Consider the following 19,582-nt stretch of genomic DNA (forward strand, 5'->3'; position numbering starts at 1 on the left):
ACGTACACTCATTTAACCCTTGTGTGCTGTTAGGAATGTTTTCATCCACTCTGGAGTGATTTTGAGTCTTAATTTAACCATAAATCTCTTTCTGTGTTTCAGTTTGCAGTATGATTTTGGTGACAAATCTGTTTTTGATACATATTTTGAGAAAATGCTTTGAAATATATTTAAAAAAACCTCAACAATACACTTTAGGCAAATTTACTAGCCTTTTTTTATGTTCGGGATGGAAACATCCACTAAAACTGCTGTTAAAATGCATCAGATTTATATTATTTTCAATATTTTTTTTGCTAAATATGTTAATCAGCCTCGGTCCTGATCAAAACTACTGAACCGCTTAGAAAATGGCAGGATTTTAACTCTTTAATTGCCGAATTCATAAATAATGTCACTGATTTGGTGAAAAAAATGCACAAAATAGTGTATTTTCAATATAAAAAGTAATTGTGAATTTGATTTTTTTTTACTTTTTATCACAGTTTTGGACAACATTGACTTTGATTTGTTTTTTCTCCCTAATGTACCGTTGGTGGCTGTTTTTGTCCCCCTGACTTTCATCATAACCAAATATTTTGATTGTGCAACCATAACACCATCATGCATTTTTGACTGTTGGTGGTTTTCCTGTTGAGAAGAGGTTAGGCACGGGCCGGTATAAGATTCTGACGGTATGATAACCTTGGATAAAAATATCACGATTTCAATGTATTGTGATTTACTGCTCTAATATATATTTTTTAAATGTCTGGGTTAAAAACAACAACTTTTTCCCCCTTTGAACTCAATGTACTTTATTTTTAGAAACATTTCCAAGATATTTTGGGACAGTAAACATGTCAGGCTTAATATAAAAGAAATCATTGACTTCTGCTGTCTTCATTAGTTTTAAAAACACAGATTTCTTTACAATTTAAAACAGCATTTTTGGAGATCTTTTCTGCTGGAGATACTGCTGTCCTAAAAAAACAAACAAATAAAAAAAATAACGTAAATAAAAAAATCTTACACATACCATAGAAACGGTATAGCAGAAAATTTTGACGGTTTTAAAACCTTGATTTTCCATACCAGGGTATACCTTGAAAACAGTTATCGTCCTATGCCTAGAAGAGCTACAATTTGTAATTTTTACTGTTAATCATCAGTTGGCACTATAAATCCTTTAATTAGGCCTCTGCAAAAAAAGAGTTTAGTTTCCGGATATTATATGGAGTATAACAGCAAATTAAAGTGTGTGAGAGAGTGTGAGCGTGACCTTTACACTCTTACCTTGATGTGTCTGAGAAAATCTAAATATGCGTCTCAGCTCTCGGAACTACAAGGAGTAAGTCAAGGAGGAAGTCAATGGTGCAAAAACAGCCACCAACATTAAATTAGGGAGAAATGAAAATATAACAACGCATCAAAGCCAATGTTGTTACTAATCATTCACAAGACTGTGATAAAAGAGTAAACAATCCAGTCCACAATTACCTTTTACATTGAAAATCCGCCATTTTGTGTGTTTTTTCACCAAATCAGTGACATTATTTATGAATTTGGCAATTAAAGAGTGAAAATCCTGTAACTGTCTAAGCCAGTGTTTCCCAACCCTGTTCCTGGAGGCACACCAACAGAACATATTTTGGATGTCTCACTTATCTCACCCATTCACTTCAGGTTTTGGAGTCTCTTCTAATGTTCTTTCAGTTGATTCAAGTGTGTTGGATTAGGGAGAGCTTGAAAATGTGTACTGTTGGTGTGCATTCAGGAACATGGTTGGGAAACACTGGTCTAAGCAGTTCAGTAGTTTTGATCAGGATTGAGGCTGATTAACAGACTTATGCAACAAAAATATTACTCTGATGCATTTTACAGCAGATTAATTCAGCGGATGTTTTTATCCCGAACATAATAAAAGGGTAGTCAATTTGAACAGTGCACAAGGGTGAAGGGGACAGAGTACCCAAAAATCTAAATCTATTTACTCTCGCTTAAGTGTTTCAACCCTTTGAGTTTCTTTCTGTTGTCTTAAATCTAAAATAACTTAAGAACTTTATCTTCCACTTATAAAGCACATTGCTTTAATATCAGCTGTCATCTTTCACGGACAGCAGTTTGCATTGTGTTTTATGAATTTAACTCCGTGCATGCGCACTCTCTCACGAGACGTCAATCACGGTTTCCAGGCATGTGATTGGCTGTTCGTTAATGCCGCGACCTGTGCACGCGCTCCCCGATCTCTGCCAAAGCCTACTGAATAAAGTATTATATCGTGTCTCAGCATCGCAGCCTGGATTTTCCTCATGGTCCCAAGACTCCCAACGAAGCTTGACTTTATGAGTTTGGTTTAGTCAACTCGAAACGAATCCTGTAATGCTGAGTATTTGTTTAGCCTTCATCATCCAGGATGATGTGAGCGTCAACAGGTGAGTTCATTAAATGATTGTTGTTCATTTTGAATGTAAATTATGTTCAGGATAAAGATGTGAGACTTGCATGCGCTATTTAGTCGTCAAAAGATGAGTTAATCTGGAACTTAATGTGCATGTACACATCACATTGCTGTTTTTTGTTGCCTAAAAAACAGTCGACATCAAATCAATCCTTCTCTGTGGTTTTAATGAGTTCCTTCAAATGTAAAACCCCTCATTAGCCAAAACGTGTATAATATTGCACTTTCTCTCAATTTCATTAGGATACATGATATTTTTCTACACAAACTAAAATTAAAGATGACTAATGACGTTATGAAAGCTACACACGACATATAAAAAGGGTCTAACATCTATATTTGCAGATCATGCATGTTTGAACACACGTATGTACTTTATTGATTGCGCTAGTTAAGTGCAGGGTTGCCAGATTTGTCCAACAAAACTATAGCCTACCAATAATTTCCAACCTCAAAATACATATTTTGCATCTTGATATGCATTATACACAGTTTTTACTTTGAAAATAACCATATTGGCTGTTAGTAGTTATAAAGATTTTGTTATGGTAATGGGCGGATTTAACCAATAAGCAAAGTAAACCGCTGCTTAGGGCAGTGTTTCCCAACCCTGTTCCTGAAGGCACACCAACAGTACACATTTTGAACCTCTCCCTAATCAAACACAGCTGAATCAGCTTATCATAACATCAGAAGAGACTCCAACAGCTGAAGTTAATGGGTCAGAAAAGGGAGACATCCAAAATATGTACTGTTGGTGTGCCTCCAGGAGCAGGGTTGGGAAAAACTGGCTTAGGGGCCCAGGAGGAGGTCTGGGGCCCACAATAAATAACTACAAGTTGCTATAAATTATATATAATGTCATTTTCTATCATATTATGTAGGATAAGGGTGCAAATACAAAATATTACAAACTATTAACAAATACAAATTTACCTTAATTAGTACATCTGTGCAATTGTGCCCCCCCCCCCCCCATCCCCAATCATGGATCAGTCCAGCAGTCAGATCAGATGAAAAGGTAGCCTAGTTTTAAAAACCAAATAGTTTATTCAATATGTTTAGTTGTGAACTCATTTTAAGCAAACAAATCTTCAAATGTAGAGATTGGGTTCAGAAAAAAATACACAAAGCAAAACTGAGTGACATGAGAAAAAGACAGCTAAATAAATAAATACAAAGACTATGCCTATAAACTACATATAACATAATTTTCTATCATATGTTGTATAGTGAGGCAAACAAATACATTTTTATATAGGTAAATATTATTTAATATACTATAAAATGTAATATTATTATAATGATGGTATTTAATAATATTATTATGGGGAAAAAAATATCCACCATCCTCAGTCATGAAGCAGTCAAGCAGTCAAACTTATAAAAAATAAATAATTATTATTTTTAGTTGTAAATTCATTTTAAGACATCTAATTATTTAAAATGTGAAGTTTACATTGAGATAAAACGTAGAAAAGAAGATTAAGTGATATAAAAAAACAGCAAAATAAATAAAAATTGAATAAAAGTAGAAAGGGTGCATTTCAGGACTTGGGGCCCCATGCTGGAGTTGCTTAGGGCCCGCTAAATCACTAAACTCGCCCCTGACTGTATACTGCTGTAGAACTTCTGGGTCCCATGTCTCGAATTGCTTAGGGCCCTGAAATCACTAAATCCAGCCCTAGTTATCATGAAAAAATAATCTTACTTTAAGATTGACAGCACAGCTGGCAATTGTGTCTCTCATGACTACAACTCTGGTGTTCTGCAACACAAGTGAAACCTAAACGTGTGAGATTAATTTTAAATTAAAGATATTTTTAAACATCTTAAACAGTTAATAGGTTAATTACATTGTAAATTGGCAGTCTTTCTTCTGTATGTAGATTTCGTCCTTTTTCAGTTATTGTTTAGCAACTGTCCTGGTGTATATGTGTCTTGTTTGGTGAAATGTAATTGACTTTATTGCTGTCAAAATTGATGAAAACATTAGTTTACATTGGAAAGATGTTCTTTTAGGAATATCTAGAGATACATTTTTGCATTTTTTATTCATTTCTTTATTTTAATGGCCAAATTTCGTATTCATAAATGTCAATTTTCAGGTAAAAATCCTAATTTTATTGCATTTAAAAATGAAGTGAAGCATTATATTGAGTGCATATTACCATCAAAAAATCACTAAGATATGCGACTTGTACAAGCCTGAATGTCATTTAAAATATTCCTGTGATATTGTTAATATCTCCCCCTAGCCTTTAATATTTTCTTTGCATTTGTTGTATTTTACTTGTATTGTATTTCTTGACGTTATTCAATACAAAAATAAAAATAAAACTGCCATGGAGAGTCCTGCTAAACATTTGCCATTGACAAAAAACAGCCGCAAGTACAGTCTCTCCTCTAGTTAAAGGTGTGCTTACTCTGTTTCACCATATAGCACAGTTTTACCATTGGTGGGTTTCAAATTTGGTAGGAATTTTGGTAGTAAAATGTTTCAACGCAACCATAAAAATCTAATTAATGCAATATACCGTCTTGTTTAACTCGCGGACAGGCTTAGAGCGGGAACTGCGGACATGGCAACCCTGCTATCATGGAAGTGTGTAGAACTTTGCGCCGCAAACATACTGCTTAGTCTCAGCAGTAATACACAACATAATTTTACAGATGGAAGATGTCTGAGTTGTAACTTACTCTTTTTTATAGTTATTTTATTTTAGACCGCTTCAAAACTTTAAAGCCGCATTCTGTATGTATAACGTACGTTACTGTTATCTTTTGTTGCGCAGGAGGGTCCATATTGTAAAGTAATGGCACCCTAAGTGCTGCCACAGGGATTTGATCACCATTGGTATGAATGTGTACACGTAAGACTTAATAAGTCATATGATATGAATAACGCTGCGGTTCTGGTCCGGACAGTGATTATGATATCCGCAGAATGTGGTTGCAAGCCCGGCTAGCTCAGTCGGTAGAGCATGAGACTCTTAATCTCAGGGTCGTGGGTTCGAGCCCCAAGTTGGGCGCTTCACCTTTTGTTTTGTTTCGTATACACGAGTAGAAATCTTTCTAACTCGTAGAAAGGTGCAGTGCTGAGCGTTTCTGGGACATTTTTGAAAAACCTTAATAACAGTATCTTAGGGAGAAAAGCACACTACATTAACAGGTCGTTTTCCAGTGGAGCTGACGCATAAAACGTGATGACGTCAGCACAAGCGCTATCCCGTCTCTGTGGCGCAATCGGTTAGCGCGTTCGGCTGTTAACCGAAAGGTTGGTGGTTCGAGCCCACCCAGGGACGAATGTTATTATGCTTTTAACCCTTGTGCACTGTTCAAATTGACTAACCTTTTGTTATGTTCGGGATGAAAATATCCACTGAATTAAACTGCTGTAAAATGCATCAGATTAATATTTTGGCATAAATATGTTAATCAACCCCAGTCCTGATCAAAACTACTGAACTGATTAGAAAATTACAGGATTTTCACTCTTTAATTGGCAAATTCATAAATAATGTCACAGATTTGTTGAAAAAACACACAAAATGGCGTATTTTCAATGTAGAAGGTAATTGTGGACTGGATTGTTTACTCTTTTATCACAGTCTTGTGAATGATTAGTAACAACATTGGCTTTGATGCGTTGTTAGATTTTTATTTCTCCCTAATTTACTGTTGGTGGCTGTTTTTGCAGCATTGACTTCCATTATATCCTCATTTGATGGTGCATCAATACAGTCTTTGTTTTTGTTTACTCCATGTAGTTCTGAGAGCTGAGACGCATATTTTGATTTTCTCAGACACATCAAGGTAAGTGTGCAAAGGTCACTTTCTCTCTCTCTCTCTCTCTCTCTCTCTCTCTCTCTCTCACACACACACACACACACACACACACACACACACACACACACACACACACACACACACACACACACACACACACACACACACTTTAATTTGCTGTTATACTCTATATAATATCCAGAAACTAAGCTTTTTTTTTGCACAGGCCTATATAAAGGGTTCATGGTGCCAACTGATGATCAACAGTAGAAACTACAAATTTTAAAAAAATGTGGTTATGATGGAAGTCAATGGGGCAAAAAAAGCCACCTACAGTAACCAAATTAATCAAAAACAATGCATCAAAGACACTGTTGTATTACTTTTTATATTAAAAATCCGTCATTTTTCCCACCAAATCAGAAACATCATTTGTGAATTTGACAATGAAAGAGTGAAAATCCTGTTATTTTCTAAGCAGTTCAGTAGTTTTGGTCAGGATTGAGGCTGATTAACAGATTTATGCAACAAAAATATTAATGTGATGCATTTTACAGCAGATTAATTCAGTGGATATTTTCATCCCGAACATAATAAAAGGGTAGTGAATTTGTATTGTTGAGTTTTTGCTCAAAATATGTGTCAAAATCATATTTGTCACCAAAATGATTCCTCTAGCTGAAACACAGAGAAAGTTGTGGCCAAATTTAGACTCAAAATCACTCTAGAGTGGATGAAAACATCCCCAACAGCACTTAAATATCGCCATCTTGTGGTGCTAGTGTGAGTAAAAAAAAAAACAAATGCGCTTACGCTTTAGTCCACTGCCATCTAGTGGAGGAATAAATCTACTCACAGAGCGAAGTCGCTTCACAGTCTCTGTGGCGCAATCGGTTAGCGCGTTCGGCTGTTAACCGAAAGGTTGGTGGTTCGAGCCCACCCAGGGACGAGTCAGCTTTTGGACTTCATTTAAGAGGATATTTACCAATTATTTAAAAACATCCTCACCATTTATTGACACGCAAGTGGTTCCAAACCCGAAATTATTTCTTCCGGATATCAAGATATTAGCAGGAATGTTGGAGTAAAAGCAGCCATTGACATCCATAGAAGGAACAAACAATACTGGGAAGTCAATGACTGTTTTTCCAGCATACTTTTGAGTATCTTCTTTGTGTTCAGCATATGAAAGAACCCATTAATACTCCTTATTGGTAATGTACAGGGTTGCCAGGTACATTGCCTGGACATTTTATTCCAGTATGTTCTATCATTCCTAATGCCTTTGTAAAACATCCACTAAGTGTCAGTACAGACTAATATATAAATGGTAACTCTTTACCACAGGTTGTATTAGTTAATATTCGTTAATTTGAAAGAAAAAAAAAAAAAAAAAAAAAAAAAAAAATATATATATATATATATATATATATATATATATATATATATATATATATATATATATATATATATATATATATATATATATATATATATATAAAGTAATATAAGACATACAGCCGAGAAATATTGGAGTAAAAGCAGCCATTGACATCCATAGAAGGAACAAAAAATACTGGGAAGTCAATGACTGTTTTGTCCAGCATACTTTTGTGTATCTTCTTTGTGTTCAACATATCATAGAACCCATAAATACTCCTTATTGGTAATTTGCAGGGTTGCCAGGTTTTTGCAACAAAACTAAACCATTAATTTATATATATGTGTGTGTGTGTGTGTACGTATGTATGGGGGGCACGGTGGCTCAGTGGTTATCACTGTCGCTGTTTTGTTCCTACTGTAGATGTAAACGGCTGCTTTCCCCCAACATTCTTCATAACGTCTAGTTTTGTGTTTAACAGAAGAAGATCAGGTTTGAAACCACTTGTGTGTCAATAAATTGTAAGGATGTTTGTAATTAATTGGTGAATTGCCCCTTTAATGAAGTCCAAAAGCTGACTCGTCCCTGGGTGGGCTCGAACCACCAACCTTTCGGTTAACAGCCGAACGCGCTAACCGATTGCGCCACAGAGACGGAGTTGCTGCAGTGTTCAAAACTCAAGCAATTCATGTGGACCGAAGCAAGGTCAGCATATAGTTGATGATAATAAACAGGTTTCTGTTTTAAAGATGTGTACACAGCTCTGTTGTTAATATTATTCTTATTTTAAAGAAAGGGTCAGGTACATTGCCTGGACATTTTAATCCAGTATGTTCTATCATTCCTAATGCCTTTGTAAAACATCCACTAGGTGTCAGTACAGACTAATATATAAATGGTAACTCTTTACCACAGGTTGAATTAGTTAATATTATTTAATTTGAGAAAAAAAAAAAATAATAATAAAATAAAATAAAATAATTATATATATATATTAAGTAATATAAGACATACAGCCGAAAAATATAGTCTCAAAAGCTTGCTGTATTCAGTTTGGATTGATACTTAGACATATGAATATATTTCAAGCATCATAACTTTACTTGTATACATGTAAATGTGTCAGGATTGTCTTTTTGTTGTTCTGAGAATTTTTTTTTCTATGATTTACAGAAGTTCACAGAATTTTTTTACACTATGGCACCATTTTTCATGACAAAAACAAAGCCGCTTTAAGGCTTATTAAAAACGATCCAAATAAGTCATGATTAATTGTGAATAATGACTTCCAAAATACTTTAGTTTGGACAAAATATATGTGTGTTCTGTGGATAATTATTATGTAAATATAAATACACACATGTATGCATATAATTAAAAATGTTCAATTATATTTAAATATATGATGTGTGTGTAGAGTGGCGCAGTAGGTAGTGCTGTCGCCTCACAGTAAGAAGGTTGCTGGTCTGAGCCTTGGCTGGGTCAGTTGGCGTTTCTGTGTCGAGTTTGCATGTTCTCCCTGCATGTTTGCATGGTGCAGGTGAATTGGGTAGGCTAAATTGTCTGTAGTGTCTATGAATGTTTCCCACAGATGTGTTGTGGTTGGAAGACCATTTGCTGGGTAAAAATGTGCTAGATAATTTGGTGGTTCATTCTGCTGTGGTGACACTGGATTAATAAAGGGAGTCAGCTAACAAGAAAAATGATATATATATATATATATATATATATATATATATATATATATATATATATATATATATATATATATATTGATACATAAAGTATGATACATAAAGAACAAACATGAATTTGGACTTTAATAAATAATACTTTACTTTTTAATAAAAGTAAATGTTGATCTATCGTTATTAAATGCTGTATAAGCATTATTCATACTTTTTTATGTCAGTAAATTCAGTATATATAAAGCAGCTAAATCAGCAGAGGATCAAATATTTGTCTCCCCACTAAGGGTTGGACAATGAAACTGAAACCTGGTTTTAGACCCCAATTATTCATTGGTATGGTGTAGGGCCTCCTTTTGCTGCCAATACAGTGATGTTGATTCATTCTTCTCAAAGTGCTCAATAATGTTTAGGTCAGGTGACTGTGCAGGCCAATGTGTGTACTGTGGATAATTATTATGTATATATAAATACACACATGTATGTAAATATAATTGAACATTTTCAATTATATGCATATATAATTGAAAATGTTCAATTATATTTACATAGATTATATATATAAAATACATTGGATTATGGTCACTTTCCAACACAAACTAAAGTCACGCAAATATCAGCGTCATTTGACGTCGTTATTGGGAGAACATGTAAATTCCATCATTATTGGGAGAACGCAGGGAGAACATGTACTCCACACAGAAACGCCAACTGACACAGCCGAGGCTCGAACCAGCGACCTTCTTGCTGTGATGCCCACTATGTGATGACGGAGGAGAAAAAAAACCTGACTCGCTCCTTCAAAACAGCCCAAAAAGGCTGAAAAATATTTAGATCTGGTGGCTGTGTAGGCCATGGGAGATGTTCAACTTCACTTTCATGTTCATCAAACCACTCTGTCACCAGTCCTGCTGTGTGTATTAATGCATTATCATCCTGATAGACAGCACTGCTTTCAGGGTACAGTGTTTGAACCATTGGGTGCACATGGTCCTCCAGAATAGTTGGGTAGTCCTTGGCGGTGATGCGCCCATCTAGCACAAGTATTGGGCCTAGAGAATGCCATGATATTGCAGCCCATACCATTACTGATTCACCCTCATGCTTCACTCTGGGTGGTACACTTCTTTGAGGCTTCTCCACACCATAATTCTCCCGGATGTGTGAAAGACAGTAAGGGTGGACTCATCAGAGAACAATACATGTTTCACATGGTTCACAGCCCAAGTTTTTCGCTGCTGGCACTATTGAAACCGACGTTTGGCATTGGCATGAGGAACCAAAGGTTTGACTAGAGTAGCCCACCCTGTATATTGACGCTGTGTGCCCCCGTTGAACAGTTTTGGTGGAAACAGGAGAGCTGAGTTGCACATTTATTCTGCAGTATATATATATATATATATATATATATATATATATATATATATATATATATATATATATATATATATATATATATATATATATATATATATGTATGTAAGACAGCATTAAGGGTGAGCGTTAAGACAGCATTAAGAGTTGTTCGCGGTCAAGCTGGCACTGGAAGAGGTTAACATTGGTTAGAGGGTTCGGGGGTTCCCTTAATAGTTTGGACCGATCACAAAGATTTGGAGTATATCAAGACCGCTTAAAGGTTAAACTTGAGGCAGGCTCGATGGGCATTATTTTTCGGTCATTTTGATTTTTCCATCTCGTAATGACCAGGCTCTAAAAACATCAAGCCTGATGCGCTTTCTCACATTCTGAGTGCACGCCGACTCCTGAGTCCATCATTCCCAGCAGAATGGTCATATCTGCTGTTTCTTGGGAGATCGAGTTGAGGGTTCGCTTGTAGTAGAAACACTTCTGTCCAAATGTCCACCTGGTCGGTTATTCTTGCCAAAGTTTTTACGGACCGACGTCATCCGGTGGGGTCATTCTTCCAGATTAGCGTGTCATCCAGGTGTGAATCGTACTTTATCCCTGATTAAACAAGGATTCTGGTGGCCACTTATGGCTCGTGATGTACGCGATTTTGTTTTGGCTTGTTTTGATGGCAATGTTTCTAAGACTTTTAATCATCCACCTGCTGGGCTCCTTCAACTGCTGGCAGTGCCTTCGAGACCCGGGTCCCATATAGCGCTAGATTTTGTCACTGGACTCCCACCCTCCAGTGGTAATATGATTATTTTAACCGTAGTGGACTGGTTCTCGAAAGCAGCACATTTTATAGCTCTGCTCAAATAACCCTCAGTCAGAGAGACAGCGGCTGCTGTCATCGACCATGTCTTTTGCATTCATGGCCTGCCGAAAGATGTGGGTTCTGACAGGGGACCTCAGTTTATCTCCAAATTCTGGAAGGAGTTCTGTCATTTGTTGGGGGTCACAGTTAGTCTTTCCTCTGGTTTCCATCCTCAGAGTAATGGTCAAACGAAGAGAGCCAATCAATTCAATTCAATTCACCTTTATTTGTATAGCGCTTTTACAATGTAGATTGTGTCAAAGCAGCTTCACATAAAAGGTCACAGTAAATAGGAACAGTGTAGTTCAGTTTGTAGTGTTTAAGTTCAGTTCAGTTTAGCTCAGTTCAGTGTGGTTTAATAATCACTACTGAGAGTCCAAACACTGAAGAGCAAATCCAACGATGCGCAGCTCTACAGATCCCGAACCATGCAAGCTAGAGGCGACAGCGGAGAGGGAAAAAACCTTCACTAAATGGCGAAAGTGAAGAAAAAAAACCTTGAGAGAAACCAGACTCAGTTGGGCACGACCATTTTAATTTCTCCGCTGGCCAAACGTCTTGTGTAGAGCTGCAGTCTCAGCGGCGGAGGCTGGAAGCTGGCCTCAGCGAAGACTCGTCTGTCTCTGGAGCGTCACAGGAATCAGTCTCATGTTTTCCACTCTTCCATGACCACCACAGTAGCTGCTCAGGATACGGCCTGGTCCAGGATATGGAAACCTTGGGATCATCTCGTCGTTGGTCTTGGATCAAATCAGTGACTCTGCATAGTTTGAGGGCCTCGGGATGAGTATCCCCAGGTGGAAATGGAGAATAAAGAGAATAATTAGCGTAGCTGCTGTTCATAGTGTATATAAACAAGATGCAGAACCTGTGTGGAAGCCCCCTAAGTGAAATCAGGATTTGGAGCATACATTACAATGTATAGTTTCTCAGAACCCTGGAGCCAGCAACTCTCTTGGGTTGAGTACGCACATAACTGGTTGCCAGTATCTGCTATGGGCCTGTCTCCGTTTAGTCTAGTTTAGGATACCAGCCACCTGTTTTTCCCAGTCTAGAATCTGATATCTGCTCACGCCTTTGTCCAGAATTGCCAGCGCATGAGCCAGATTGACCCTTCCCCAGGTGGGCATTCGCACCAAGGCCGATCGCCACCGGTCTAAGCCTTCCGATTACGTTGTCAGTCAAAAAGTGTGGCTTTCATCCAAGAACACTTCACTCTGTACTGTTTGTAACAAACTTGCTTCTAAATTTATCGGCTCGTTTACTGTCACTAAGATAATTAATCCAGTGGCAGTCCATCTTAAACTTCCTCCGGTGTACAGGAGAGTACATCCCGTTTTTCATGTTTTTAAATTAAAGCCCATTTTTAATACGGCCATTAATGCGCCATCGAACGCTACCTTCACCTGGCTATTCCGTCTGCCCTGTTTATTGTACAAAGCAGCTTTTCAATAAACCTTTTTAGTTGCAATTGGATCCCGCTTGCTAGCGTTTGTGACAGACGGGTTGTTTGTGATTGTAGAAGTTTTTTACCAGTATTATCTCTGCAGACAAAAAAATGCCATAAGCGTCATTTTATTTTATTATATTATCTATAATTTTAGATATGTTCATATGTGGCCATATATATCAGATTTTATGGTATATATATATATATATTTAAGTATAAAGAATTTTAGTATACACTGAAAAAAGGGTTGCATGCAAAACTGTTGCAAACAATTTATTTGTGTTGAATTTAAACAAACAAATTAAATTTAACAACGTTCAACTTAATTTGTTTGTTTAAATTCAACACAAATAAATTGTTTACAACCACTTAACGTAAAAAAATTGAGTAAATCCAAGGAATCATCTTTGAATCATTTTTTTCAGTGTAGTTCTACATATGTATACCCACAGGACAGATACATTGTATACACTGGTCCATTTTTTTCTCAGATTCATATTTACCTTAAATAAAGTCTCAAAGTTTCAGATGATTCAGGTCAGGCAAACAAAATCTCCAAACCTGAAAAAACAGTATAGTAATTTATAGTAAATACTACAGTGTTTTTGAACAATATATGGTGAAGTGTATTGCTACAGTTCACTGTGGTGTATTGTAGTATAATATATTTAGCTTTCAAAAACTTGGGTAATTTGGTTTAATCGCTATAGTTGTTGTATTACCATAGCAACAATAGAATCACCACAACATGCTGATTCAAGTACTTTGTTATATTATGGTTCAAAAACACTACAGTATTTACTATAACATCCATTAGCCATATTTTGGTCGATAATGCTTTTCTCGCCCTCAAATGATGGGAGTGGCAAACAGTAAAACCTGGACACACATTTTCATATCACCAATGGCTGTGACAACACAATACGAGAGCACTCACATTCATTTTAATAGCTTGTTGACTGAGGGAGCAGGTGACATGCAAAGTTAATGCCAAATGAGACCTTGACTTGCATATACATTTAGTCATTTTTAGCAGAGACTTTTAACCAAAGCATCTGCCACTGGGACATCTGCTACTGCCACTCTTTAGAGGCGAAAAGGTAAGTTTTTATGTCTGATTTATTTAGATGTTGGACTGTGTTTGTATATCATTACAAGGTTGAACCGGTTTAACCAGTTCTTAATTATAGTCTTTGACCAAATGTGAATTATTCACTGGCCTTTGATGCCTTTAAAAAATATATATATATATATTTTTTTGTGTTTACACATTGGTAATGTTAGTTTTTATTTATTTATAAGCGACAGTGAATTATCAGCAGCTTATGAAAAACAATATGATCATGCAGGTGTTGTGGTGAAACATGCTACTTATATAGTATGTGGATTAGTTTAATACTACCACCAATGTCGTATGACGTTGTTTGCATGAAATCATTATACAAGTGAACACTTGAAATACATGACAAAAAACCTCGACATACTTCAAAGAGGACTGATATTTGATCCATTCTTTTGTTGTCAGGATTTAGGCAGTACTGTATGCATGTTTTTCAATGACAATGAAAATAAAGCGTAAAAAAATGAAATACCTCGACTGTACCATCACTGTAATATCCAGTATCCAATGTAATAACACAACATTTTGAGTTTTGAAAATATGATATATTGTTCTAGCCTTTGCCTTGTTTTTAATGTTATCAATAACTCTGCTGCTCCTTCTTTAAGAAAATGTTTAATTTTCAACATCAACAAGAAATGAGACATTAACTGATAGCCCTGCCTTAAAGGACTAATAGCCCTGCCCTAAATGACTGATAGCTCCTCCCTAAAGGACTAATAGCCCTGCCCTAAATGACTGATAGTTCCTCCCTCAAGGGCTAATAGCCCTGCCCTAAATGACTGATAGCTCCTCCCTAAAGAACTAATGGCCCCGCTCTAAAGGACTAATAGCCCTGCCCTAAATGACTGATAGCTCCTCCCTAAAGGACTAATAGCCCTGCACTAAAGGACTGATAGCTACTCCCTAAGAGACTAATAGCCCTGCCCTAAATGACTGATAGATCCTCCCTAAAGAACTAATAGCCCTGCCCTAAATGACTGATAGATCCTCCCTAAAGAACTAATAGCCCTGCCCTAAATGACTGATAGCTCCTCCCTAAAGGACTAATAGCCCTGCCCTAAATGACTGATAGCTCTTCCCTAAAGGACTAATAGCCCTGCCCTAAATGACTGATAGCTCTTCCCTAAAGGACTAATAGCCCTGCCCTAAATGACTGATAGATCCTCCCTAATGGACTATTAGCCCTGCCCTAAATGACTGATAGCTCTTCCCTAAAGGCTGATTTATACTTCTGCGTCAAGCGCATGCGTATGCAACGGTGCAGCCTATACGCATAGTCGCATAGCCCTCGCAGTGGCCGTCGGCGATGCTGACGCGCACCTCACAAAAAATGTAACCACATCCCAACGACGTGTAGTTTGTTGTTTGTGTTTACCTTATGATTAAAGTTGTTGCACGTCCGCCGATTCCAGCCTCAAAATGAGCGAATTTGGGCCACTTGTACATTAAGGAAGCGTTCAGAAAAAACAAAACACCAGTGAAGAAACTCGACACAGAGGATCATTAAAACATCACTGCCAGCTAGCGTTTCAGAAGTGTTATTGCAGTGCAACACACAGTGCGCAGAAGTATAAATGCACGGTTACGTGCATTGCATGCGCCGTGGGTCACGCCGATCACTTGACGCAGAAGTATAAACTAGGCTTAAAGGACTAATAGCTCTTCCCTACATTACTGATAGCGCTCCCCTAAAGGACTTATATCCCCACCCCAAAGGACTGATAGCCCTGGTCTAAAGCACTGATAGCTTCTCCCTAAAGGTCTAATAAATACTATACTAAAGGTATAGGTGGCAATTTTGGCCACAGGCATGGTCTTGTCACCTCATCTGTTTTGTTAGTTGCCCTGGTCACTATTTGTCTCCGCCCCTTGTTATCTAATCACCTTGTTAGCTCTTTGTTTTGTTAATAGGAAATGTTCCCTCACATTTGCCATATCTTCTGTAATAAATTGTTTTGTGTTTCCAAACAGGAAGTACATGGAGACCTTAGAATCCGATGTGAATGGCTCTGAGCCAGAATTTGATCAGGAACTCAGCAAGAAAGATATTGAAGAACTTTTGACTTCAAGGCCAAATGTTTTTAAACGCTGTAAACTTGAAACAGAAAGACACGATAAGGCATACGCCAGGCCTCTCGATGAACCGACTCTCACTATCAAAATCTTCGGAAGAGAAAACGTGGGCCGGTCTTTTCCTGGAGATGAAGTCTGTGTGGAGATCTTGAACACAGAAGATTGTAATGGGAGGGTGGTTGGATTAATAAATAGAGATGAAGACACTTTAATCTTTGTCTGTAAGATGGTGGAGGATAACCCAAATTATGTTACTGCTGTTAACAAATGCATGACCAGAATACGAACAATTCAAACGAAGCTTGACATGGGTCTAGTTGAAGTACGACAATACAAGTATGGACGGTGGGTGACAAAAGAGTTTGTAAAAGTAGCTGAGAACGATATGTTTGTTGTTAATTTCATAAAATGGGAAAACAAAAAAACACACCCTCTCGGGGTGGTTACTAAAGTAATTCCAGCCTGCGATGCTTTCCATGAAATGCTAGACATTGAACTTGGCTCTAAAGACAAACCTCCACCTTTTCAACAACAAGAAGACAAAGAGGGTGTAAAAAGGAAGGATTTGTCTAAAATGACCACCTTCACCATCGATCCAACTACAGCTCAAGACTTGGATGATGCCATTAGTGTATCTGAAATGGGTGATTCCTACCAGATTGGCATTCACATCACAGATGTTGCAAGCTACATTATCAAAGATAGTGAGCATGACCAATTTGCTAGAATGCGTGGCAGAACCATTTACACTCCTGAAAAAGGTGACGTAGCCTTTATGTTCTCAAGAGAGATCAGCAAGGAATACTTGAGTTTGATAGATGGAGAAGAACGGAGAGCTGTATCCTTGCTGGTGGTCGTTGACAAAAAAACAAGCAAAATACGAAGCACTCAATTTGCTCTTACTCGCATTAATTCTGACAGACGGATGTCGTATGAAGAGGCAGACCAAATTATCCAGAAGTACTTCTCGAAGACAGAACCTCTACAGATTTCTTCTTTGGAGGATTGTGTAGCTGTCGCTTACCGTTTTTCTGAAGTCCATAGAAAATACAGACTGGAAGGTGGATGGCAATGTGGGAGGCAGTTCGGGCAAACTCGCTCTCAGGCCATGATGGAGGAATTGATGAATCTCTACAATAGTGCCGCGGCTGAAGAACTCATATCTGCAGACGTCACAAGAGACCTCACGCCATTGAGATGCCACCAGGAGCCAGATCCAAACCGATTGATCCAGTTTAAAGAGAAATACACTGACCTAATACCCATGTCTGCTTACTTTTCAAATTTGTTCGATGAAAATATCGAATATAATCCAGAGCATGATGGTTTTGAACAGTCAGGCATGTCGTTTAACATTTTCACCTCCATATTTCACAAGATGGAAGAGTTTGCACGGAGTTGGGACTATTATAATTTGACGCAGTTAATTTTTTCAGACGAAATCCACCCTACATTTGTACCGATGGTTCAGGACTTTCGTGAAATCCAAAGAAAAGCAGTCATCCTTCGTTCTTGCACTTCAAAGGAGTCCAGGTTGGGTCATTATGATTTACAGCTGAACGCCTACACCTGGGCGTCATCTCCTATGAGGCGTTATCTGGACCTTGTCGTACAGAGGCTTCTACACACAATGCTGTCAAAGCAAAACCTGAAGCAGGCAGACTACACAAATGATGAAATCAACAGGTTTTGTTTGTCAGGAATGGAAGCAGAAGAGAAACAGGAGGCTCTGGTGTTTAGACTAAGAAAGATTCAGTTTGAACCCAGAGATGTAGTCAATCTTGCTATGGTGGACCAGATCACTCCAAAGGGGCATGAGTTCACCATATCATTCCCCCTACAGCCTTCGTTAGACCTGATCACTATCATGTACAAGCATCTTAAAGTTGTAGATCAGCCAAAATACAATGAGGACAAGAACTCAATGACTCTTCATTGGAAGAGGAGAGTTTATACGTTTGGTGAAGCGTTTAAGAATCGGTATCCCTCAAATCCCATGACGAATGTGACACCAGTGTCAAGCATCATGTGGAAAAGACTAATATCTGCCATTAAGCATCAGGATTGGGCTAAGATTGAGCAGTGCTTTCAAAACATGAAGAGAGAGGAGAAGCGAGAAATGGAAAAACTTATGAGTGAGGCTTCTTCAACACAGAGGAACAGCAAAATGCATTATAAGGAGCTAAACTTGGAGCTTAAGTTCGGAGATGTTGTTCAGGTTCAACTTGGATCCGAACTCAAAGATGGCCTTCCAGTTCCTGTTGTTCAGCTGCTCAGTGTTAATGAATGTTTTGAGATCTGTTTGGAGCACTCAAGAAACCCTACTCTATGCTTCTCCGATTCAGTATGCATTGCATCAAAAACCTCATATGAGAGTTATCAGGAGTACCAAAAAATCTGGACACAGCTATGTCAAATAGACACAGCCTATAATGCCTTGGAGGAAAATAACAGTGTTATCTTAGAGGATGTGGTTATAAATTGGAAAGATGAAATAAATCTGCAGGGTTTTTTTCATCTAACGAAGAATCAGAAAACGCAATGGTCTCTTGAGTTCGACCTTACCAACTGCTTCTTGTGCATTAGATTAAGGCATCAGAAATTGGACGAGAATCTTGGAAAACACATGGATCTTTCTACAGTTTCAGATCTGCAGGGTTGCCTGCCTTTCACATGGGTTGCACATGCAGTAACCACCAAATCAAAGAAAGAAAAGGATAGGAACACTAAAGGGCGCATTAATTTTAAGATAACACACAGATCTATGACTTACATTCCAGCAACGATTTTTAACAAGGGAACACATTTCACCATTGAAGTCATTCCCAAAAAAATTCCATTTCTGTGAGTGATGTTCATATTGCTGATGAATTTCAGATTTAATCAGTTATATACCCTACACACAGTTTGTAATCCAGTGTTCTTGCAGGCTCAGGGAGCAAGCGGTTGCAAATCTACAATGGGCTAATAACCTGGTGAAGAGTGTTGCCACTGGACAGCTTGAACTAAATGACAGTAAGTTGATCAAGAGGATTCAAAGCAGTTTGTTTGATGCAAATTATTTGAAACCAGGTACATAACTCAATTGTCTTAAGGGATTTAGCATTAAGTTAACTCAGAAATAACCAAATAACTAATTAGCCCTTGCAGCTGAACAAATGCATGGATGAGGAAAAGTTTTATAAATAGTACATTTTTTAAGAATTCAAAAAAAAACTTATTATTAATATTAATATTATAATTAATATTAATATTATAAGTTATTAAATAGTTGTTGAATCCAAAATCTTTGTATTTACTTTTCCCTTAAAGGGGAAGTCATTAACTACTCTGCCATTAATTACTCTTCGTCATTTCAATCCAATACCCTGAGACCTTCATTCATCTTCTGAAAACAAATTAAGGTATTACAGA

The 19,582-nt window shown here is 37.5% G+C and overlaps 1 protein-coding gene and 4 non-coding genes across 5 annotated transcripts in view; 4 read left to right on the forward strand and 1 right to left on the reverse strand.

Annotated features, from left to right (window-relative positions):
* Positions 1–2,361: 2,361 nt before the first annotated feature.
* Positions 2,362–19,582, forward strand: part of helz2c (helicase with zinc finger 2c) — a 33,312-nt gene continuing 16,091 nt past the window's right edge. The window contains exons 1-3 of the mRNA XM_056462597.1: positions 2,362–2,414; positions 16,067–19,012; positions 19,098–19,183. Coding sequence (XP_056318572.1) covers positions 2,362–2,414; positions 16,067–19,012; positions 19,098–19,183 — 3,085 coding nt within the window. The remainder of the gene's footprint in view (positions 2,415–16,066; positions 19,013–19,097; positions 19,184–19,582) is intronic.
* On the forward strand, positions 5,400–5,472 carry trnak-cuu (transfer RNA lysine (anticodon CUU)). Its single transcript has one exon. It is a non-coding gene; the product is annotated as a tRNA-Lys (tRNA).
* On the forward strand, positions 5,672–5,745 carry trnan-guu (transfer RNA asparagine (anticodon GUU)). The gene has a single exon. It is a non-coding gene; the product is annotated as a tRNA-Asn (tRNA).
* On the forward strand, positions 7,105–7,178 carry trnan-guu (transfer RNA asparagine (anticodon GUU)). Its single transcript has one exon. It is a non-coding gene; the product is annotated as a tRNA-Asn (tRNA).
* On the reverse strand, positions 8,191–8,264 carry trnan-guu (transfer RNA asparagine (anticodon GUU)). Its single transcript has one exon. It is a non-coding gene; the product is annotated as a tRNA-Asn (tRNA).

This window comes from Danio aesculapii, chromosome 7, assembly GCF_903798145.1.
Source record: "Danio aesculapii chromosome 7, fDanAes4.1, whole genome shotgun sequence".
Taxonomy (NCBI): Eukaryota; Metazoa; Chordata; class Actinopteri; order Cypriniformes; family Danionidae; genus Danio; species Danio aesculapii.